Consider the following 25,276-nt stretch of genomic DNA (forward strand, 5'->3'; position numbering starts at 1 on the left):
ATTCATTACCATATCATTTGTCTTACTGATGTTGAGCTGCAGACAATTCAGCTTGCACCATTTGACAAAGTCCTCCACCACGGTTCTGTTTTCATTCTCCTGTCCTCTCCTTATATACCCAACTGTTACTGAGTCATCAGAGAATTTCTGCAGATGACATGACTCAATGTTATGTCTAAAGTCTTAGGTATACAGGTTAAGCAGGAGCCAGTGCATTCTCCTGTGGGGCCCTGGTGCTGCTTGTAGCAATGTCTGACACACAGCTCAAACTGTGGTCTGCCAGTCAGGTAGTCCATTATCCAGGATACAATGGAAATGCCAACCTGCATTGAACTGAGCTTTTCCCTAAGCAATGAAGGCTGTATCGTATCAAAGGCACTTGAGAAACCAAAAAAAAAACATAATCCTCACTGTGCTGTTCTGCTTATCCAAATAGGATTAGGCTCTGTTCAGCAGGTAGATGATAGCTTGGCCAACTTCAATGTGCTCCTGCTAGGCAAACTGCAGGGGATCGAGGACTGATCTGACCAGGGGTTGGAGGTGAGCCAAGACCAGCCTCTAGACTCCTCATGATGTGTGAGGTCAGGGAAATTGGACAGTAGTCATTCAAGATTTTCAGCTGGCCCTTGGGTACTGGGACCACATGATGTTTTCCACACAGTCAGGACCCTTTCCAGGCTGAGACTCAGATTGAAAATGTGCTGGAGAACTCCACATAGCCACTCAGCATACTCATTCAGACCTTGGGGTTCACACCATCCCGTCCCAATGCTTTGCCGTGTCTGAGTGTTCCCAGAGCCCTTTTCACCCGCTCAGTAGTGAAGGAGAGTCCATAATGACTGGGGAGTTGGTGGAAGGCGGGGGCTGGGGGAGAAAAGATTGGGATGACAGTAGTTGGTATGTGGAGGTATGGATGGCTAGGCAAGGAGGGAAAGTAGACAGCGGTAGCCTGTGATGTTCATCCATGTGTTGAATTGGAGGAGGGGAGGTGTTAGTGCTGAGGGAGCACTGGGTGCCTTGGCATCTGGACTGATGTGTTAGTGCTGAGGGAGCACTGGGTGCCTTGGCACCTGGACTGATATGTTAGTGCTGAGGTGTTAATGCTGAAGGAGCACTGGGTGCCTTGGCACCTGGACTGATGTGTTAGTGCTGAGGGGGCACTGGGTGCCTTGGCACCTGAACTGATGTGTTAGTGCTGAGGGAGCACTGGGTGCCTTGGCACCTGGACTGATGTGTTAGTGCTGAGGGGGCATTGGGTGCCTTGGCACCTGGACTGATGTGTTAGTGCTGAGGGGGCACTGGGTGCCTTGGCACCTGGACTGATATGTTAGTGCTGAGGGGGTATTGGGTGCCTTGGCACCTGGACTGATATGTTAGTGCTGAGGTGTTAATGCTGAAGGAGCACTGGGTGCCTTGGCACCTGGACTGAGGTGTTAGTGCTGAGGGGGCACTGGGTGCCTTGGCACCTGGACTGATATGTTAGTGCTGAGGGGGCACTGGGTGCCTTGGCACCTGGACTGAGGTGTTAGTGCTGAGGGGGCACTGGGTGCCTTGGCACCTGGACTGATATGTTAGTGCTGAGGTGTTAATGCTGAAGGAGCACTGGGTGCCTTGGCACCTGGACTGAGGTGTTAGTGCTGAGGGGGCACTGGGTGCCTTGGCACCTGGACTGATATGTTAGTGCTGAGGGGGCACTGGGTGCCTTGGCACCTGGACTGAGGTGTTAGTGCTGAGGGGGCACTGGGTGCCTTGGCACCTGGACTGATGTGTTAATGCTGAAGGAGCACTGGGTGCCTTGGCACCTGGACTGATGTGTTAGTGCTGAAGGAGCACTGGGTGCCTTGGCACCTGGACTGATGTGCTGAGGGCGTGTGAACAGGATGGCAATTGTCAAACACATTGAAGAACTGGGTCAAGTCACGTCACTTTTTATTGCCATTTCGACCATAACTGCTGGTACAGTACACAGTAAAAACAAGACAACATTTTTCAGGACCATGGTGCTACGTAAAACAACACAAAAACTGCACTAGACTACAGACCTACCCAGGACTGCATAAAGTGCACAAAACAGTGCAGGCATTACCATAAATAATAAACAAGACAACAGGCACAGTAGAGGACAGTAGGTGGGTGTCAGTCCAGGCTCTGGGTATTGAGGAGTCTGATGGCTTGGGGGAAGAAACTGTTACATAGTCTGGTCGTGAGAGCCCGAATACTTCAGTGCCTTTTGCCAGATGGCAGGAGGGAGAAGAGTTTGTATGAGGGGTAGGTGGGGTCCTTCATAATGCTGTTTGCATTACAGATGCAGTGTGTGGTGTAAATGTCACTAGCCCATTCACTGCTGTATTCCAAGGCTCTATAGCTAGGCTGAGTGAAGCCAGTGACGTTCTTCATACTTCTCCACACCTCCCGTGTGCTACTCTGCCCAAGCTTGTTCTCCAGCCCTCTCCTGCATTCCTCTCTCGCCACCTTGATCTTCTCCTTTAGCTCCCTCTGCATATGTTTCAGTTCCTCCCTGTCTCTTTTGATCTAAGGGCTTTTTTGTGGTTGAGAAATGCCTTTAGATCACTGGTGATCCAAGGTTTGTTGTTATGAAAATAGTGAACAGTAAATAACAATTAAAGTCTAATCTCAGAATTGAACAATCAGATCCATTGCATGTGTGCCCTGTCCTTAGATGGGTTAAACATGTTAAAGTATCTAAAGTATCATGTTGCTTGCCAATGCAAAGTCAATTTGTTTACATTGCGACTGAATCATATTTAAGTTAATTGATTGTTAATATTTATGTGAAGTATTTTACCAGTAATAGTATTGCAACCTCTTTATTACAATAATTAGAGCAATAGTTAGCTGATATGTTTTCTGTTTTGATTGACAGGGAGATTCTGGGGGACCTCTGGTTTGTGAAAACGATGGACAAATGTATCTTTATGGAGTAATCAGTTGGGGAGAAGGATGTGCCCAAAAAAATAAACCAGGAATTTACACAAGAGTAACAAATTACTTACAGTGGATTGAAGAAAACATGGCTGTCTGATTTGAAACTTTTAAAATCATTTCCAGTAATATTCATCCAACTTACCTGATTTTACTTCTGAAATTTCTAACTGTGGATTAATTTTGAAAAGATAAATGAGCTACACACTTTACTGCTGCAAAAACTTTCTATTTTTGTCTGCATCAGACAAAACACCACTTTTTATATTTATCATTTTGTGTAACTTTAAGATTTAACAAAATATATAAAGATTAATTTTAATTGGTGTATGCAAATAAAGCTAATCATCTTATCTTCAAACCACCTTGATCTTGTTTCATTAAAATTAGTTGATAAGATTGGCAATATCACTGTGAACAGTTTGCTTTACAGAAATACAAAATATGAAATTCAAATCTAGAACCACAAGCTGCAGGATAAAGTTGAATTGGAAAGACAGTTTAACCAGAATCAAGTTTTCTGAGTTTCAAGAAAATTTAAGTTTGGCTAGTCTTCTTTTCTCTATCAGTGAGAGTAGAGAGTCAAATTACACTTTTCTGATGCTGAAAAAGTCAGTTGATAGGATTCAAATGGCAGATTACTTGCACACGTTTATGAACATTCCATGTGTTTTATCCTCTATTGAGCAAATTTAGATTGGCCTGTTAGTGTTTCATAACCGTAATGAAGAAAATATTGAACAGTTGCCAAAATGTGTATCTTGTGAATTGTTACATTTTTTGATAATATTGTCCAACATTCTGATCCATATAACATAACTGGATAAACGTAACATTTCAGAACTGAGGAGGGTTGTCATGCCTAGTTTAGTGTTGGTCAGTATACTCTTCATTCTCGTAAAGGTGTCTTTTGCCATCCCTATTCTTCTTTTGATGTCCATGTCGCACCTGCCATCTGATGTCACCCAGCTTCCTAAGTAGCAAAAGTTCTGTACTTGTTTTATGTCTTCCCCATTTATTTTCAGCCTACAGATAGGATTCTCCTTCTTTTTGGATATCACCATACATTCTGTCTTTTTGCAATTGATAGATAGACCCATTTTTGCACTTTCTTCAACAACTATATCAATTAAGTTTTGTAGTTCTTCCTCTGTACTTGCAATTAACAGTGTCATCTGCATATCTGAAATTATTGATGTTTTCACCACCAACCTTGATTCCCAAGATGACTCTTATTTTTTTTTGTAATATTGTTTCACTGTACACATTAAACCAATTAGGGGAGAAAACACACCCTTGTCTATCGCCTCTCTTGATTTTCGTAAACTGACTCACTTCTCCATCTATTCTTACAGCAGCAGTTTGTTCCCAGTTCAGATTTCTGATTAGGCCGAGGTCTTTCGGATCTAGATCTACAGTTTCCTGTAATATTTCAAATAACTTAATGTGCTTCACTTTATCAAATGCTTTTGTGTAGTCGATAAAACAAACGAACAAATCTTTTTGCACTTGAGTAGCTCATTCTGATAGTATCGTTAACATCAATATCACGTTTCTTGTACCTTCGTCTTTCACAAAACCACATTGTTCTTTGCCTATTTCAGCTTCTATCTTACTTTTAGCTCTTGTCATCAAAATTCTTAGAAGTATCTTAGTGATATGACTCATTAAACTTATAGTCCTATGTAATTCACATTCTATTGCTCCAGGTTTCTTCGGAAGAGTGATAAATACCTTTTTTTCATCTCTTCTGGTATTATTCCAGTCTCGTAAATGTCATTGATTAAATCAGTAAGTTTTTCAATTCCATATTCTTCAAGGACGATAATTTGTTCTATTACTAATTCATCAGGACCTGTTGCCTTTCCTTTCTTCATCTTATTTATTGCATTACGAACTTCAGATTTTAAAATACTTGGACCTTCAATGTTCTTCTGAATTTCTGGTTTTTCACCTCGATCATTTTCAAACAATTCCTGAATATACTCAGTCCATCTGTTCATAATCTCATCTTTTTCCATGATAATGATATCGTCCTTTGCTTTCAAACATCCACCTGAAGAACAGAGGAGCTTTTTACCAGTGATATTCTTGATTTGTTGATCCCTTTTTGGATCAGTAATAGGGATTCTTTCTATTTGCTCACATTCCTGGTTTAACCATTCTTCTTTGGCTTTTTGACATAAGCTTTTAATTTCTTTATCTAAGGACTTATATTCCATAGGATTTGTTTTCTTCATTCTCCTTTCTTCCATTAGATTTTTGATTTCATCTGTCATCTATTTATTCTTTGTGCTTTTTTTTCTTTTTTAGGAATCACTGACTTTGCTGATTCTACCAAGGCATCCTTCAGAGAGTTAAACTTCATTTCTACATGATTGCTATCATCTTCAACAGATTCTATTTCTAGACTTTGAAATCTATTCCTTACTTCAATTGTAAATTTTTGTCTTGAGTTTTCTTCTTTAACTAATTGTGAGTAGTCAAGGGATTATTCAGGTTTTTGCTTCTTTAGTTTTTTAAGTCTTATTTTTACATGACATATTACTGGGTTATGGTCACTATTACAGTCTGCACCTGGATCTGTCTTGCATTGAGTCACTGAGTTTCTAAATCTTTGGTTCATAGCAATAAAATCAATTTGATTTCTGGTGCTATCACCTGGACCTTTCCAGGTCCACAAGAGTCTTGGATGGTTTTTAAGTAGGTATTCATAATGACCTGATTATTCAGCTTGCACCATTCTGTCCATTTCTCGCCCCTTTCATTTCTTTCCCAGTCCAAATTTTGCTATGGTATTTCCATCAGTACCTTGTCCTACTTTGGCATTTAGATCTCCCATGACAGTAATGATATCTTGAGATTTGCATCCATTCTTCGCTTGTTCAAACTCTTCTTAGTATTTAGCTATCTCCTCATTCGTTCCACCTGTTGTTGCATATACCTGTATAATTGCTAAATCAAATGGTTGTCCTCTGAATCTAACAAGGAGCACTCTTTCTGATATTACCCAGTGTCCTAAAACACTTTTTGCCATGTTTTCATCCATAAGGAATTCCTACTCCATGAGTATGGGATGTTCCACAAAAATAAATTAGTGTTTTATTTCTATTCTGACATGTTCCAGCACCTGCCCAACGAACTTCGCTAATTCCCATGATATTAATTTTTAGTCTTTCCATTTCATTTATCACATTGTCCAATCTTCCTACTTGATATAGGGTTCTTACATTCCAAGTGGCAATAATTTTCTTTTGTGTTACTTGAATTTTATGAGCGGTAGCTTGATGATGGTCGGAGATCCCCCACTGCCCAGAATCAACCCTACCGAGCAAAGCATCTTCAGAATTGTCTTGAAGATCCTCTTGACGCTGTTGTTGTGCAATACATTTTGTGAGTTTGACCATGGTTTTCTTAGCAAATAGATTCTAGGAAACCTAGCATCTAACAACAGTGGTTTTCTATTGCTTTCTGTTGGGCAAACTGAAGAAATCGCCATTTCTCTTCCCAAATGTTCATCCACCTATACTATAGCCGTTGTCATTTGAGGTCGTAGCTCACCTGCCTTCTCCGTCATAGGTTCAGTTACTGAACCTGCTGGATCTGAATTGGCCTTCGCTCGTATCCTAAGCGGGAACCCTTGCAGGTGCTACTGTACCGGGTCAGAGCGGCCCTGGGAGCAATGAATGACTAAGGGGTAATTCCACTTTCCCCGAAGCTCTGAAAGTCCCCAATCAGAGTCTCATCACCAGTTGCAGTTTAGAGTCATACCCAGTTATAATCTTCCTTCAGCCATGATTCGGTGATGCCTAAATCATTATACCTGCCAGTCTGCAAATGTGCTACAAGTTCATCTACCCCAGTTAGGGGGACAGACAGGAGATTCTGGGACCGTGAAAGATTCACCCGGATGGTGTGCTGCCTCACAGTGCCGCAGTTAAGGATATTTCTGAGTGACTGAAGAATATTCTCAAAAGAGAGAGAGAGCAGTCAGAGATTGTGGTGCACATTGGCATCAATGACATGGGTAGAAAGGGTAAGAGGTCCTGCACGGTGAATATAAGGGGTCAAGGAAGAGGCTGAAGAGCAGGATCTCTAAGGTAGTAATCTTTGGATGATGAATACAGGACCGAAGGTGTTATATTTGAATACACGTGCAGTACATGGAATTTGATAGATGATCTTGTGGCATAGAGGTTAGCAGCTATGACATTGTGGACATCACTGAATTGTGCCTGAAAGAAGATCACAGCTGGGAGCTTAAGGATACACATTGTATCAAAAGGTTGGGCAGGTAGGCAGAAGAGATAAGCTGGCTCTGTTGGTAAAAAAAAAATCAAATCCTTAGAAAGAGGTAACATTGGATCAGAAGTTGTAGAGTCCTTGTGGGTAGAGTTAAGAAACTACAAGGGTGAAAAGGTACTGATGGGAGTTAGTTGTAGGCCCCTGAACAATCTCCAGGATATGGAATGCAAATTACAAAGACAGATAGAAAAGGCATGTAAAACACACAATGTTACAATAGTCATGGGGGATTTCAATATGCAGTCAGATTGGCAAAATCAGGTTGGAGATTAATCCCAAGAGAGAGAACTTGTAGAATGCTTATGAGATGGCTTTTTAGAGCAGCTTGGAGCTGAGCCCACTAGAGGAAAGGCAATTCTACATTGGCTACTGTGTAATGAACCCAATTTGATTAGGGAGCTTAAGGTAAAGGAACCTTAGAACAGGGGTTCCTAACCTCGACTCCACAGAGCTCTTTGTTAATGGTAGGAATCCATGGCATAAAAAGTTCAGGAACCCACCTTTGAGGCAATGATCATAATGTGATAGAATTCACCTGTAGTTTGAAAGAGAGAAGTTAAAGCCAGATACATCAGTATTACAGACGAGTAAAGGGAATTAGAAGCATGAGAGAGGAGCTGGACAAAGTTTATTGCAACAGGCCACTAGTAGGGAGATGATGTCAGAACAGCAATGGCTGGAGTTTCTGGGGGCAATTTACAAGGTGCTGGATAGATGCATCCCCTCCAAAAAAAAGTATTCTAAAAGAAGGAAAAGGCAACTGTGACTCATAAGGGAAGTTAAAGACAGCATAAAAGAGAAAGCATACGTAATTACAAAAAATACTGGGAAGTTAAAGGATTGAGAAGCTTTTAAAAGTCAACTGAAGGCAATGCAGAAAACATAAGGAGAAAAAAGATGAAATATGAAGGAAAGCTAGCCAATAGTATAAAAGACGATACCAAAAGTTTCTACAGATAATCAAGGAGTAAAAGAGAGGCAAGAGTGGATATCGGACCACTGGAATATGATGCTAGACAGTTAGTAATGGGGGCAAAGACTTGGTAGACAAACAAGTATTCTGCAGCAGTCTTAACCGTGGAAGACCATAAGACATAGGAGCAGAATTAGGCCATTCAGCCTACTGAGTCTACTCTGACATTCTATCATGACTGATCCCAGATCCCACCCAACCCCATACACCTGCCTTCTCGCCATATCAATTGATGTCCTGACTGATCAGGAAATGATCATCTTCTGCCTTAAATATACGCACAAACTTGGCCTCCACCGCAGTCTACGGCAGAGCATTCCACAGATTTACTACTCACTGGCTAAAAATAAAAATCCTCCTTATCTCTGTTCTAATGGATCGCCCCTCAATTTTGAGTCTGTGCCCTCTAGTTCTGGATACTCCCACCATAAGAAACATCCTCTCCACATCCACCTTATCTAGTCCTTTCAACATTCAGTAGGTTTCATCAGAATTCCCCCACCCCCACATTCTTCTAAATTCCAGTGACTACAGGCTGAAAGCTGCCAAATGCTCCTAATATGTTAACCCTTTCATTCCTAGAATCATCTTCATGAACCTCCTCTGGACTCTCTCCAATGACAACACATCCTTTCTCAGATATGAGACCCAAAACTGTTGACAATACTCCAATTGTGGCCTGACCAGTGTCTTATAAACCCTCAGCATTATCTCCTTGCTTTTATATTCTATTCTCCTTGAAATAAATGCCAACATTGCATTTGCCTTCTTTACCACAGACACAACCTGTAAATTAACCTTCTGGGAGTCTTGCAAGACTCTGCACCTCTGATGTTTGAATCTTCTTCCCATTTAGTTAATAGTCCACACTATTGTTCCTTCTACCAAAATGCATTATCATATATTTCCCAACACTGTATTCCATCTGCCATTTTTTGCCTATTCTTCCAGTTTGTCTAAGTCCTGCTGCAGTCACATTGCTTCCTCAGCACCACCTACCCCTCCACCTATCTTTGTATTGTTAACATGTTTTTTTTTGTGAGAATGATGTAATGGTCTTTTGGAGGTCACCTGATGTGATTTTCCCGCCGGTGAGGTCACGTGATGACATGTGCCCCCCCCCCCCGGTGACTATGTAAGGGTCGACCCAGGTGACGCAGTTAGTTTTTGAGTTTGTAGATTTCCAGGTAGAACGTGTTGTGCCTCCGTTTCTGTTGCGTGTTTGTTTTTTGTGACGCAGTTTCATTTTTAAACGGAAGGCGCGTTCTCTTACAAGATATTGTTTTATTGGATTGGAAATTTGTGGCTAGAAGTGCCAATTTACTCAGTTTTGACATCTGAAGGGAGAGTGAAGAATTCATCGAAGGATCGAGAGAAGTCGGCATCATTTGGCAGTTTAATAAAGAATCGACCTTATTGAGTCTTCGTTGGGGAGAACCTGCATCAAGATAACTCTTGCAAAAGGGCAATGAGTTCATGCAAAAAGGTGCTCTCTCTCTAAAGGAATTTAAGGTCAGTTGATTTAAACTGTTTAGTTTCGGCATCGGGAATCCTGTGGACGGAACCAGCAGTAAAGGCGCGTTGGTGAAGAAATCTTTCTCCAGAGAAGTCTCTCCCAATTGAATGTGTAAAACTGTAGGACTTTTGAAGTTATCGCTTTAAGAACTATATCTGACTGTATCGCTTTAAGACCTGTTTTCGCATTTAACACTTTAAAAACCAGAGTCGAGTGGCGAGTTGGTGAACGGCTGTGTACCTGTTAAAGTTTTCCTTTGTTTTTTTTCCTTATCGTTTATACATGTTTAATAAATGTTTGGTTGTTTTTATATAACCTGTCTCGATTAATATTCATTGTTGCCAGTTACGTAACAGTATCATCCACAAACTTTGCCACAAAGCCATCAATTCCATTATCCAAATCACTGACAAACTATGTAAAAAGTAGCAGTCCCACTACTGACCATGAGGAACACCACTAGTCACTGGCAGCCAACCAGAAAAGGCATCTTTTATTCCCACTCACTGTCTCCTGCCTGTCAGCCATTTCACTATCCATGCCAGTACCTTTCCTGTAATACCAAAGGATTTTATCTTGTTAAGCAGCCTCATGTGTGGCACCTTATCAAACACCTTCTGAAAATCCAGGTAAATGATATCCACTGCCTTTCCTTTGTCCACCCTGCTAGATACTTCCTTGAAGACACTAGCAGTATGCCTGAAATTCAAAGGTATCAGCAGGCAAAAGTGATTGTAGTTGCTGCTACTAAGGAAAAGGTAGTTGGGAAACTGAAAGATGTAAAGGTAGATAAGTCACCTAGACCAAATGGGCCACACCCCTGGGATGTTAAAGTGATGGCTGAAGAGATTGTGGAGGCTTTAGTAATGATATTTCAAGAATCACTAAATTCTGGAATGATTCTGGAGGACTGGAAAATTGCAAGTATCACTTCACTCTTTAAGAAGGGAGGGGGCAGAAGAAAGGAAACTATAGCCCTGTTAGTCTAACATTAGTGGTTGGGAAGATGTTGGAATCCATTATTAAGGATGAGATTTCAGGGTACTGGAGGCATATGATAAAATAGGCTGAAGCCAACATGGTTCCCTTAAGGAGAAATGTTGCCTGACAAGTCTATTGGAATTACTAATATCTGAAGGACATCCATCAATTACCCAAGAAATGTCAGTGCTAGCACAGCAGACAATTTTTAAACTAATTATTGTAGATCTCTTGTGGCTCTGTAATCAGAATCAAAGATTGTGCCGGTTTAACAAATAATGGTATTATTCCTTACAGAAGATTAAAATTCCAACTGATGTGTTTAATGAATAAAGGATTAAATTAACTTTGAAATATTTTAAGACATATTCATGATTTTGTTTTGAAATATGCAAACCAAGCAAAAGAAAACTTGCAGGAAAGGTATTGTGCACATTATGATCCAAGTCAATTGATGTTTTTAACACGATGTCAATATTTCAAAGTCCATGTATAGAAAATCTTCTCATTAACAATGGGCAATCCAACACAGTGCACAAACTTGATCATCATCAGCTATTGGTAATTCGTAAAATGATAGAGGTTAGAACATCAATTACCCAATTATGCTTGTGACATTATTTTAAAGTAAGAATTTGCTTAGTCAAAATTGTTTCTTTGTTCCCAAAATCCTTGCATATTTTGTATTTGAGCATGTAGTCATAGAGCACCACACTACTGCTGCAGCTCCTTACAGACCATGTTAGGCAACTGGAACTGCATCTGGTTCGCATACGGCTCATTCAGGAGAATGAGGTGACAGACAAGAGTTACAAGGAGGTAGTCACCCAAAAGTTGTAGAAGGCAGGTACAGCAGTTGGGTGACTGCCAATAGAGAGAAAGAGAATAAGCAGACATTTCAGAGTATCCCTGTGATTGTTCCCCTCATTATTAAATACACTGCTTTGGATAATGTTGGAGAGAACGACCTACCAGGGAAATACCACAGAAACTAGGTCTCTGGCACTGAGCCTGGCTCTGAAATTAAGAAGGGAAGAGGGGAGAAGAGGAGAGTGGTGGTGATAAGGTTTTCAATAGAAATAGAACATAGAATAGTACAGCACAGTACAGGCCCTTTGGCCCACAATGTTGTGCCGACCCTCAAACCCTACCTCCCATATAAGCCCCCACCTTAAATTCCTCCATACACCTGTCCAGTAGTCTCTTAAACTTCACTAGTGTATCTGCGTCCACCACTAACTTAGGCAGTGCATTCCATACACCAACTACTCTCTGAGTAAAAAAACCTTCCTTTAATATCCCCCATTGAACTTCCCACTCCTTACCTTAAAGCCATGTCCTCTTGTACAACAATTGTTCATCCCAGTTTGGCAAAAGAGTAAATCAAGGAAGGTAGTGCACCCATGGCTGACAAGAGAAATTAGGGATAGTGTCAATTCCAAAGAAGAAGCATACAAATTAGCCAGAGAAAGTGGCTCACCTGAGGACTGGGAGAAATTCAGAGTTCAGCAGAGGAGGACAAAGGGCTTAATTAGGAAGGGGAAAAAAGATTATGAGAGAAAACTGGCAGGGAACATAAAAACTGACTGTAAAAGCTTTTATAGATATGTAAAAAGGAAAAGACTGGTAAAGACAAATGTAGGTCCCCTACAGACAGAAACAGGTGAATTGATTATGGGGAGCAAGGACATGGCAGACCAATTGAATAATTACTTTGCTTCTGTCTTCACTAAGGAGGACATAAATAATCTTCCAGAAATAGTAGGGGACAGAGGGTCCAGTGAGATGGAGGAACTGAGCGAAATACTTGTTGGTAGGGAAGTGGTGTTAGGTAAATTGAAGGGATTGAAGGCAGATAAATCCCCAGGGCCAGATGGTCTGCATCCCAGAGTGCTTAAGGAAGTAGCCCAAGAAATAGTGGATGCATTAGTGATAATTTTTCAAAACTCGTTAGATTCTGGACTAGTTCCTAACGATTGGGGGGTGGCTAATGTAACCCCACTTTTTAAAAAAGGAGGGAGAGAGAAACCAGGGAATTATAGACCGGTTAGCCTAACGTCGGTGGTGGGGAAACTGCTGGAGTCAGTTATCAAAGATGTGATAACAGCACATTTGGAAAGCGGTGAAATCATCGGACAAAGTCAGCATGGATTTGTGAAAGGAAAATCATGTCTGACGAATCTCATAGAATTTTTTGAGGATGTAACTAGTAGAGTGGATAGGGGAGAACCAGTGGATGTGGCATATTTGGATTTTCAAAAGGCTTTTGACAAGGTCCCACACAGGAGATTAGTGTGCAAACTTAAAGCACACGGTATTGGGGGTAAGGTATTGATGTGGATGGAGAATTGGTTAGCAGACAGGAAGCAAAGAGTGGGAATAAACGGGACCTTTTCAGAATGGCAGGCGGTGACTAGTGGGGTACCGCAAGGCTCAGTGCTGGGACCCCAGTTGTTTACAATATATATTAATGACTTGGATGAGGGAATTAAATGCAGCATCTCCAAGTTTGCGGATGACACGAAGCTGGGTGGCAGTGTTAGCTGTGAGGAGGATGCAGAGTGACTTGGATAGGTTGGGTGAGTGGGCAAATTCATGGCAGATGCAATTTAATGTGGATAAATGTGAAGTTATCCACTTTGGTGGCAAAAATAGGAAAACAGATTATTATCTGAATGGTGGCCGATTAGGAAAAGGGGAGGTGCAACGAGACCTGGGTGTCATTATACACCAGTCATTGAAAGTGGGCATGCAGGTACAGCAGGCGGTGAAAAAGGCGAATGGTATGCTGGCATTTATAGCGAGAGGATTCGAGTACAGGAGCAGGGAGGTACTACTGCAGTTGTACAAGGCCTTGGTGAGACCACACCTGGAGTATTGTGTGCAGTTTTGGTCCCCTAATCTGAGGAAAGACATCTTTGCCATGGAGGGAGTACAAAGAAGGTTCACCAGATTGATTCCTGGGATGGCAGGACTTTCATATGAAAGACTGGATGAACTGGGCTTGTACTCGTTGGAATTTAGAAGATTGTGGGGGGATCTGATTGAAACGTATAAAATCCTAAAGGGATTGGACAGGCTAGATACAGGAAGATTGTTCCCGATGTTGGGGAAGTCCAAAACAAGGGGTCACAGTTTGAGGATAAAGGGGAAGCCTTTTAGGACTGAGATTAGGAAAAACTTCTTCACACAGAGAGTGGTGAATCTGTGGAATTCTCTGCCACAGGAAACAGTTGAGGCCAGTTCACTGGCTATATTTAAGAGGGAGTTAGATAGGGCCCTTGTGGCTATGGGGATCAGGGGGTATGGAGGGAAGGCTGGGGCGGGGTTCTGAGTTGGATGATCAGCCATGATCATAATAAATGGCGGTGCAGGCTTGAAGGGCCGAATGGCCTACTCCTGCACCTATTTTCTATGTTTCTATATTTTGATGACAAAGAATAAGGACTGAATATTTACCAGTTCACTGACAATATGCTGCATTACTTTTTAAAAAATATGACAACAAAATGCATCTGATTGGAAGATTTAAAAGTTGTGATAAACATGTGTGAAGACTGCCTTCCCCCTTCCCTGTTCCCACCTTGCTCTGGCCAGCAATCAAAACTGGGGGTAACTAAAAACAAGAGAAAATCTGCTGATACAAGAGAAAATCCAAGCAACAGACACAAAATACTGGAGGAACTCAGCAGGACAGGCAGTATCTCTGGAAAAGAGTACAGTTGACATTTCAGGCCAAAATCCTTCAGGACTAGAGAAGATCGAAAAAAAAATGAGGAGTAAATTTAAAAGGTGGGGGGAGGGAGGGAGTAACACAAGGTGATAGCTGAAACCAGGAGAGGGAGGAGCCCTTGAACAGGACCCCACTAAGGAGCACCAGACCATTGTCTCACACACCACCACTACTTTATTAGCTCTGGAGATCTCCCATCCGTTGCCACCAACCTCATAGATTCTGTACCCCGCACCTCCTGTTTCCACCCAGATCCACAAACCTGCCTGATGAAGTAGACCCATTGTTTCAGCTTGTTCCTGCCCCACTGAACTCATATCTGCATACCTTGACTCTGTTTTATCCTCCCAGTTCAGTCCCTTCTTACCTACATCTGTGACACTTCACATGCTATGAATATTTTCAATGATTTCAAGTTATTGGGCCCCCATCATCTTATTTTCACTATGGATGTCCAGTCCCTATACACCTCCATCCCCGAGCAGGAAGGCCTCAAAGCTCTCCGTTTCTTTCTGGACACCAGACCCAACCAGTTCCCCTCCTCCATCTAGCAGAACTTGTCCTCACTCTCAATAATTTCTCCTTCAGCTCCTCCCACTTCCTTCAAACAAAACGTGTAGCCATGGGTACTTACATAGGTCCCAGCTATGCTTGCCTTTTTGTCAGCTACGTGGAACAGCCTACACTGGTGTCCATCCCCCAGTTTTACTATATTACATCAATAACTGCATTGACGCTGCTTCTTGCACCCATGCGGAGCTCATTGACTTCATCAACTTTGCCTCCAACTTACACCCTGCCCTCAAATTTACTTGGTCCATTTCCAACACCTCCCTTTCCCTTCTCGACCTCTCTCTGCATCTCTGGAGGAAGCTTATCTACTGATGTCTATTACAAACCCACAGACTCTCACAGCTACCTGGACTATACATCCTCCCACCCTTTACTTGTAAAAATGCCATCCCCTTCTCTCAGTTCCTCCATCTCTGCCCCATCTGCTCTCAGGAGACATTTTATTCCAGAACGAAGGAGATGCCCTCCTTTTTCAAAGAAAATGGTTTCCCTTCCTCCACCATCAATGCTGCCCTCAACCGCATCTCTTCCATTTCACACACTTCTGCCCTCTCTCCATCCTCCCACCAACCTACTCGTTTTAGGGTTCCTTTTGTCCTCACCAACCACCTTATCAGCCTCCACATGCAGCACATACTTCTCCCCAGCTTCCGCCATCTCCAACAGGATCCCACAACCAAGCACATCTTTCCCTCCCTCCCACTTTTTGCTTTCCGCAGGGATCACTCCCTGCGCAACTCCCTTGTCCATTCATCCTTCCCCACTAATCTCTCTCCTGGCACTTCCTTGTAAGTGGAACAAGTGCTCTACCTGCCCCTCCACCTCCTCCCTCACTACCCTTCAGGGCTCCAAACAGTTCTTCAGATGAGGTGACACTTCACCTGTGAGTCTGTTGGGGCCATCTACTGTGCCTGATGCTCCCCGTGTTGCCTCCTATATACCAGTAAGACTTGACGCAGGTTGGAATACCGCTTCGCCAAGCACCTATGCCCCTTTTGTTTGAAGAAGCGAGATCTCTCAGTGGCCACCCGGTTTAATTCCATTTCCCATTCTAATATGTCAATCCATAGCCTCCTCTACTGTCGTGATGAGGCCACACTCAGGTTGGAGGAAAAACACATTATATTCCACCTAGGTAGCCTCCAACCTGATGGCATGAACATCGATTTCTCAAACTTCCAGTAATCACCATTCCCCATCTCCTTTTCCCTCTCTCATCTATTTCTTTGCCTCTCCATCACCTCCTTCTGGTGCTCCTCCCCTTTTCTTTTTTCATGGCCTTCTGTCCTCTGCTGTTATATTCCCGCTTTTCCAGCCCTGTATCTCTTTCACCAATTAACTTTCCAACTCTTCATTTCATCCTTCCCCCTCCAAGTTTCACCTTGTGTTTATCCCTCCCCTCCCTCCACCTTTTAAATCTACTCATCGTTTTTTCTTCAGTCCTGCTGAAGGGTTTCGGCCCAAAACTTCGACTGTACTCTTTTCCATAGATGTTGCTTGGCCTGCTGAGTTCCTCCAGCATTATGTCTGGAAATAATCAATACTAAGCAACTGAACATGTATCTCTTCCTTCATGACTGAAGTTCACAGTTTATCCAATAGGTGGCACTTCAAACTACACGTCAATATTGCCAGTAGATCACTCATCATTAAGCCAAAAGGACAGAAATAAAAATATAAGAAAATTCAAACGTCTGAAATTGGAGCTAACAGCAGAAAATGTACAAAATTAGAAATGGCACACTGAATGTGTTGAGATAGTAAAAATGTATCATTTGTCAAGGTATCATTTTCATATGTTTGCTCAGAAAATAGGTATTTTAATAGAGTTATTCAAGTTCAAGTTCAGTGGAATTATCATTCAACCATACACAGATATAGAATCAGAATCAGGTTTATTATCACTGGCATCTGTCATGAAATTTGTTAACTTAGCGGCAGCAGTTCAATACAATACATAATATAGAAGAAAAAAATAAATAAGTGAATCACTTTATAGTATACGTATATTGAATAGATTAAAAATCATGCAAAAACAGAAAAAATGTATACTAAAAAAAGTGAGATAGTGTTCACTGGTTCAATGTCCATTTAGGAAATGGGTGGCAAAGGGGAAGGAGCTGTTCCTGAATCACTGAGTGTGTGCCTTCAGGCTTCTGTACCTCCTACCTGATGATAACAATGAGAAAAAGGCATGCCCTGGGTGCTGGGCATCCTTAATAATGGACACTGCCTTTCTGAGACACCACTTCATGAAGATGTCCTGGGTACTTTGTAGGCAAGTACCCAAGATAGAGCCGACTATATTTACAACCCTCTGCAGCTTCTTTTAGTCCTGTGCAGTAGCCACCCCTCCCCCATACCAGACAGTGGTACAGCCGGTTAGAATGCTTTCCACAGTACATCTATAGAAGTTTTTAAGTGTATTTGTTGACATACCAAATCTCTTCAAACTCCTAATGAAGTATAGTCGCTGTCCTGCCTTCTTTAAAACAGCATCAACATGTTGGGACCAGGTTAGGTCCTCAGAGATCTTGACACCCAGGAGCTTGAAGCTACTCACTCTCTCCACTTCTGATCCCTCTATGAGGATTGGTATGTGTTCCTTCATCTTACCCTTCCTGAAGTCCACAATCAACTCTTTCGTCTTACTGACGTTGAGTGCCAGGTTGTTACTGTGGCACCACTCCACTAGTTGGCATATCTCACTCCAGTACGCCCTCTCGTCACCGCCTGAGATTCTACCAACAATGGTTACAATGGTTGTATCGTGAACAAATTTATAGATGGTATTTGAGCTATGCCTATCCACACAGTCATGGGTATAGAGAGAGTAGAGCAGTGGGTTAAGCACACACCCCTGAGGTGCACCAGTGTTGATTGTCAGCGAGGAGGATATGTTATCACCAAGCTGCACAGATGTGGTCATCCGGTTAGGAAGCCGAGGATCCAATTGCAGAGGGAGGTACAGAGGCCCAGGTTCTGTAACTTCTCAATCAGGACTGTGGGAATAATGGTATTAAATGCTGAGCTATAATTGATGAACATCATCCTGACGTAAGTGGTTGTGTTGTCCAGGTGGTCTAAACCCATGCAAAGAGCCATTGAGATTGCATCTGCCATTGATCTATTGTAGCAATAGGCAAGTTGCAATGGGTCCAGGTCTTTACTGAGGCAGGAGTTCAGTCTAGTCATGACCAACCTCTCAAAACATTTCATCACTGTAGATGTGAGTGCTACCGGGCGATAGTCATTAAGGCAGCTCACATTATTTTTCTTAGGCACTGGTATAATTGTTGCATTTTTCAAGCAAGTGGGAACTTTCACCCATAGCAGTGAGAGGTAGCAAAATGAAACAGCATTCCTCCGGGTCCAACGAGCAAAATACATTATCAATAGCACACATCACACTACAAATGAGGAGGAGGAGAAGATGGTGCGATGCAGCGCTCAGTGGCCACTCCGGTAAATGATATCTATAATCTGTCAAGTAGGGTGCCGTGCACAATCCTGATTTGATGGAGACAGACGTGAGAGTACGGAGGAACATCTGGAGAAACTTCTGAAATGCCTGTTTCGCTGCTGCTGCTACTGTGTGATCCAGAATCTCCGGAGGAGAAGGCCCCAAGTCCTTGGCTTTGCTTGTTGCTCGACGGCCGGTACAGGGTCGAAGCGCTCGGCAGGGATGGTGCTCGGTGCTCGGTGTTGGAGGGCTGCCCAGAGGCCCAAGGTTTTCGGATGGACTCAGAGTCCGCTGTGGTCGGATACTTCCAATGCATTGACAGTTGTCAGTGCCTGGAGGTTTATGGCAGAGAGAGTTTCTCCCTTCTGCCGCCTGCTATCGGGGACTATCGGGAGTCGATTAGAACTTTGAGACTTTTTTTTTACCATGCCCATGGTCTGCTCTTTCTCAAATTATGGTATTGCTTTGCACTGCTGTAACTATATGTTATTATTATGTGGTCTTGTCAGTGTTAGTCTTTGATTTGTCCTTTTTTTTGTGATATCACTCTGGAGGAACATTGTATTATTTCTTAATGCATGCATTTCTAAATGACAATAAATGAGGACTCAGTGTCCTCATAATCTAAAAAAAGACACAAATAGCATATATGGTTACAATTTCAGGAAAAAAAAAGTCACAAAGGAATATATGATATAGGCCAAGCCCTTGAGTGGCTTGACTGCCGAACTAATGGTAAACTGTCCTGGTCCAGCTTGCTCTTCCACCAAGTGAACTCCACTGCACATCCACTCTATCGAGGCCTTTCACCATTTGGTAGGTTTCAATAAAGTCACCCCTCATTCTTCTGAATTCTGGTGAATACAGGCCCAGAGCCATCAAACGCTCTTCATATGACAAGCCGTTCAATTATGGAATCATTTTTGTGAACCTCCTTTGAACCATCTTCAGTTTCAGCACATTCTCTCTAAGATCAAGGGGCCCGAAAGAGCTCACAATATTCCAAGTGAGGCCTTACCAGTGCTTTATAAAGTCTCAACATTACATGCTAACTTCGCATTTGCTTTCCTCATCACTGACTCAATCCGCAAATTAATCTTTCGGGAATTCTGCACAAGGACTCTCAAGTCCCTTTATGCCTCAGTTCTTTGTTTTCTCTCTCTATTTAGAAAATAATCCACCCTTTCATTTCTTTTATCAAAATGCAAGACCATACACTTCCGACTTTATATTCCATCTGCCATTTCTTTGCCTATTCTCCTAATCTGTCTTTCTGTAGCCTCTCTACTTCTTCAAAACTACCGGCCCCTCTACCTATCTTCATATCAACTGCAAACTTTGCAACAAAGCCATCAATTCCATCATCCAAATCTTTGACATATAATGTGTAAAAAATCTGTTCCAACACAAACCCTTGTGGAACACCACTAGTCTCTGGCAGTCAACCGGAAAAGACTCCTGTTATTCCCACTCTTTGCCTCCTGCCAATTATCCACTGCTTTACCTATGCTAGAATTTTACTTGTAATGCCATAGGCTCATAACTCGTAAAGCAGCCTCGTGTGGCACCTTGTCAAAAGCCTTCTGAAAATCCAAGTATACAACATCAACCACTCTCCTTTCTCTCTCCTGCCTGTTATTTCTTCAAAGAATTTGTCAGGCAAGACTTTCCCTTGAGGAAACCCTGCTGACTACAACCTATTTTATCATGTGTCGCTAAGTACCCTGAGATCTCATCCTTAATAACGAACAACATTTTCTCAACCACTGATGTTAGACATCAGGGCTATAGTTTCCTTTCTTCTGCCTCTCTCCGTTCTTGAAGAGTGGAGAGACATTTGCAATTTTCCAGACTTCTAAAACCATTCCAGAATCTAGTGATTCTTAAAAGATCATTACTAATGCCTCCACAATCGCTTCAGAACACTGGGGTGTACACCATCTGGTCCAGGTGACTTATATACCTTCACATCTTTCAGTTTCCCAAGAATCTTCTCTGTGGTTATGGTAACTTTACATACTTCATGACCCTTGACAGCTGGAAATCCCACTACACTGCTATTCTCTTCCACAGCGAATAATGATGCAAAATACCTACTCAGTTTGTTCGCCATTTCTTTGTCCCCCTTTACAACCTCTCCAGCATTGTTTTCCATGGTCCGATATCCACTTTCACCTCTCTTTTACACTTTGTGTATCTGAAGAAACTTTTGGTATCCTCTTTAATATTTTTGGCTAGCTTACTTTTGTATTCCATCTTTACCTTCTTAATGATTTTCTTTTAGTTGCCTTCTGTTGATTATTAAAAGCTCCCCAATCCTCTAACTTACCACTAATTGTTGCTCTATTATATGCCTTCTCTTTCGCTTTTACATTGGTTTTGACTTCTCTTGTTAGCCACATTTTTGTCATCTGTTCTTTAAAACATTTCTTCCTCTTTGGGATGCATATATCCTGTACCTTCCGAATTACTAGCTGAAATTCCAGCCATTGCCGCTTTGCTGTCATCCCTGCCATTTTTCTTTTCCAATTAATTCTGATCAATATCTCTTCCATGCCTCTGTAATTCCCTTTACTCCATCTGACTCTAGCTTCTCCTTCTCAAATTTCAGAATGAACTCTGCTTTCAGTCTTGCTAATGAACCAGATTTGCAGTTTTCTCCACTACCAATGTCCAAAAGGGTCTTGTGATTACAATAAAAACATCCAAAAGAATCACTCACACTGCACAATGGCCAGATATGCGACAGTTCAGATGACAACACAACAACTGTATGCAAGAAGTCCAGCTCCATCACTATCAAATATCTTGCTGATGGGATACTCTGAGAATAGTAGAGAACACAAATGTAATTGGCCTACTGCATTTCTGCCAACTTTCATACTCACCTCTACTAATCCCATTTGGCTGTATTAATTTGATATCCCTCTCTGCCCTTTTCAACCACGTACCAATCTAGTTAGATTGCGCCCAATCAGTGGACGGGATTCATTAGAAAGGACAAATAAAATTAAGACAGGGGCAAGCAGAGCGACCATTGAGTGAATGGACCAGTATTGGAGAGGTTTTGGCTCATCAAGCGAAGGTGGGGTCAAGCTAGGGCAAGGTAAGTATCTGGTAAGATTCTTCTTCTTTACTCTTCATTCCTCATCAGTTAATGCAGTAAGAATGGCTCTGGGGCCTATGTTTTGTTCTGTGTGTGAGATGTGGGAATTTTGGGAGACCTCCAGCCATCGAGATAACCTCATCTGCACAAGGTGCACTGAATGGAACTCCTCAGAGAACGTACTAAGGAACTGCAGCACAATGATCCTTGGCTTATATGGGAGACTGAGAAAGTGATAAGTAGGAGCTACAGGGAGATAGTCACTCCAAGGTTGCAGGAGACAGGTAACTGGTGACCGTCAGAAGGGAAGGAAATGGGCAGCCAGTGCAGAGTACCCCTGCAGCCATACCCCTCGGTAATAAGTAATCCACTTTGGATACTGTTGAGGAGGACAACATACTAGGGCTGCAGCAACCAGGTCTACGGCACTCAGTCTGGTGCAACGGCTCAAAAGAGCAGAGCAATGAAAAGGACTGCAGTAGTGATAGGTGATCCCACAGTTAGAGTCATAGCGTCAAAGAAAAGTACAGCACAGAAACATGCCCTTCAGCTCATTGAGTCTATGCTGAACTATTTGAACTTCCTTCTGCCAATGACCTAAACAGGGACCATAGCCATCCATACCCCTACCATCCATGTACCTATTCAAACTTCTCTTAAACATTGAAATCAAGCTTGCATGCATCACTTACATTGGCAGCTTGTTCCACACTCTACAGTCTGAGTGAAGAAGTTTCCCCTTAAACCTTACACCTTTCACCCTTAATCCATGACCTATAGTTGCAGTCCTACCCAACCTCGGTGGAAAAAGCCTGCTTGCATTTACCCAATTGATACCACTCATAATTTTAAATACAGTACCTCTATCAAATCTCCCCACGATCTTCTATGCTCAAAGAAATAAAGCCCTAACCTAATCAATCTTTGCTTACAACTTTGGTCCTCCAGCCCCAGCAACATCCTTGTACATTTTCTCTGTACTCTTTCAAGGTAAGTGACCAAAACTGCACACAATACTCTAATTTAGGCTTCACCAAATTCATATACAATTTCAATATAACATCCTATCTCCTGTACTCAATACTTTGATGTATGAAAGCCAATGTGTCAAAAGCTTTCTTTACAACCCTATCCACCTGTGACACCACTTTAAATAAATTATGGATCTGTATTCCCAGATCCCATTATTCTACAGCACTCCTCAGTGCCCTACCATTACTCTGGTTGGTCATACTGGAGTATAACACCTCACTTTGTCTGCATCAAATTCCATGTGCCATTTTTCAGCCCATTTTTCCAACTGGTCCGGATCCTGCTTCAAGCTCTGATAGTCTTCCTCACTGTCTATTACATCTCCAATCTTGGTGTCATCTGCAAATTTGCTGACCAGTTAACCACATTATCATCCAGATCATTGATATAGTTGACAAATGACAATGGACCAAAAGACCATAAGACATAGGAGCAGAATTAGGCCATTCAGCCCATCGAATCTGCTCCAACATTCCATCATGACTGCTCCCAGATTCCATTCAACCCCATACTCTTGCTTTCTCACCATATCCTTCGATGTCCTGACTGATCAGGAAACGATCAACTTCTGCCTTAAATATATATTCACGGACTTGGCCTCCACCGCAGTCTGTGGCAGAGCATTCCACAAATCTACTACTCTCTGGCTAAATAAATTCCTCTTTACCTCTGTTCTAAAGGGTCACCCTCAGTTTTGAAGCTGTGCCATCTAATTCTGGATACCCCCATCATAGGAAACATCCTCTCCACAGCCATCTTATCTAGTCCTTTCAACATTCAGTAGGTTTCAATGAGCTACCCCCCCACCCAATATTCTTCTAAATTCCAATGAGTACAAGCCCAGAGCCGCCAAACACTCCTCATATGTTAACCCCATCACTCCTGGAATCATCCTGGTGAACTCCTCTGGACTCTGTGAATGACAACACATCTTTTCTGAGATATAGGGCTCAAAACTGTTGACAATACTCCAATTGCGGCCTGACTAGCATCTTATAAAGCTTCAGCACTATCATTTGCTTTTATATTCTATTTCCCCTGAAATAAATGCAACATTACATTTGTCTTCTTTACCACAGACTCAGCCTGTAAATTAATCTTCTGGGAATCTTGCACAAGGACTCCCAAGTCCCTTCGCAGCTCTGATGTTTGAACCTTCTCCTCATTTAGATAATAGTCTGCACTATTGTTCCTTTTACCAAAATGCATTATTATATATTTCCCAACACTGTATCCCATTCCAATGATCTTTCAAAAATCATTGGACTCTGGCATGGCGCCAGAGGACTCGAAAATTGCAAATGTCACTCCACTGTTTAAGAAAAGAGGAAGGCTGCAGAAGGAAATTACAGACCAGTTAGCTTGACCTCAGTGGTTGGGAAGATGTTGGAGTCAATTGTTAAGGATGAGGTTATGGAGTACTTGGAGACACAGGACAAGATAGGATAAAGTCAACATGGTTTCCTTAAGGGAATTTTTGCCTGACAAACCTGTTGGAATTATCTGAGGAGATAACAAGCAGGATAGATAAAGCGGATGCAGTGGATGTTGTACGTTTAGACTTTCAGAAGGCCTTTGACAAGGTGCCAAACATGAGGCTGCATACCAAAGTAAGAGCCCAATGTATTACAGGAAAGTTACTGGCATGGTTAGAGCATTGGCTGATTGGTAGGAGGCAACAAGTGGGAATAAAAGGATCCTTGCCTGGTTGGCTGCCAGTGACTAGTGATGGTGTGCAGGGGTCGGTGTTGGGAACGCTTCTTTTTATGCTGTATATCAATGATTTAAATGATGGAATAGATGGCTTTGTTGCCAAGTTTGCAGATGATACGAAGATTGGTGGAGGGCCAGGTAGTGTTGAGGAAACAGGTAGGCTGCAGAAGGGCTTAGACAAATAAGGAGAATGGACAAGAAAGTGGCAAATGAAATACAATGTTAGAAATTGCATGGTTATGCACTTTGGTAGTAGAAATAAATGTGCAGACTATTTTCTAAAAGGGGAGAAAATCCAAAAATCTGAGATGCAACAAGACTTGGGAGTCCATGTGCAGAATACCGTAAAGCAGGGGTGGCCAACATTTTACATTCCATGCGTCAATGTTTCCATACGAGTTCAGATGTGATTTTTTCATGCACAAGTTCTATATTAACATATTTTTACAAGAATTGAATGGGGGTACAAGAGTTGTATGGCGCACCTAAACTCGTGAGTAAGAAATTGAAGCATGGAATGTAAAAGATTGGCCACCCCTGCCCTAAAGGTTAACTTTCAGGTTGTGTCGGTGGTGGAGAAGGCAAATGCAATGTTAGCATTCATTTCAAGGGATGTGATGCTGAGGCTTTATAAGGCACTGGTGAGGCCTCACCTTGAGTCTTGTGAACGGTTTTGGGCTCCTCGTCGAAGAAAAGATGTGCTGGTATTGGAGAGGGTTCAGAGGCGGTTCACAAGGATGATTCCGGGAATGAAAGGGTTATCATACGAGGAATGCTTGATGGCTCTGGGTCTTTTCTCACTGGAATTTAGAAAGATGAGGGGGCGATCTCATTGAAACATTTCAAATGTTGAAAGGCCTAGATGGAGTAGATGTGGAAAGGATTTATCCCATGGTGGGGGAGTCTAGGACAAGAGGGCACAGCCTCAGGATAGAGGG

The 25,276-nt window shown here is 42.3% G+C and overlaps 1 protein-coding gene and 1 long non-coding RNA gene across 7 annotated transcripts in view; one reads left to right on the top strand and one right to left on the bottom strand.

Moving 5' to 3' along the window:
* Positions 1-3,298, top strand: part of LOC134358259 (tissue-type plasminogen activator-like) — a 105,334-nt gene extending 102,036 nt beyond the window's left edge. For all 6 annotated transcript variants that reach the window (XM_063070275.1, XM_063070272.1, XM_063070276.1 and 3 more), the window contains one exon: positions 2,885-3,298. In XM_063070275.1, the coding sequence (XP_062926345.1) occupies positions 2,885-3,043 (159 nt within the window). In that variant the 3' untranslated portion in view covers positions 3,044-3,298. The remainder of the gene's footprint in view (positions 1-2,884) is intronic.
* LOC134358260 (uncharacterized) overlaps positions 1-25,276 on the bottom strand; it is a 192,943-nt gene that overhangs the window by 143,331 nt on the left and 24,336 nt on the right. Inside the window, exon 2 of the long non-coding RNA XR_010020845.1 lies at positions 12,044-12,125. This is a non-coding gene — a long non-coding RNA (uncharacterized LOC134358260). The remainder of the gene's footprint in view (positions 1-12,043; positions 12,126-25,276) is intronic.

This window comes from Mobula hypostoma, chromosome 18 (assembly GCF_963921235.1).
Source record: "Mobula hypostoma chromosome 18, sMobHyp1.1, whole genome shotgun sequence".
Taxonomy (NCBI): Eukaryota; Metazoa; Chordata; class Chondrichthyes; order Myliobatiformes; family Myliobatidae; genus Mobula; species Mobula hypostoma.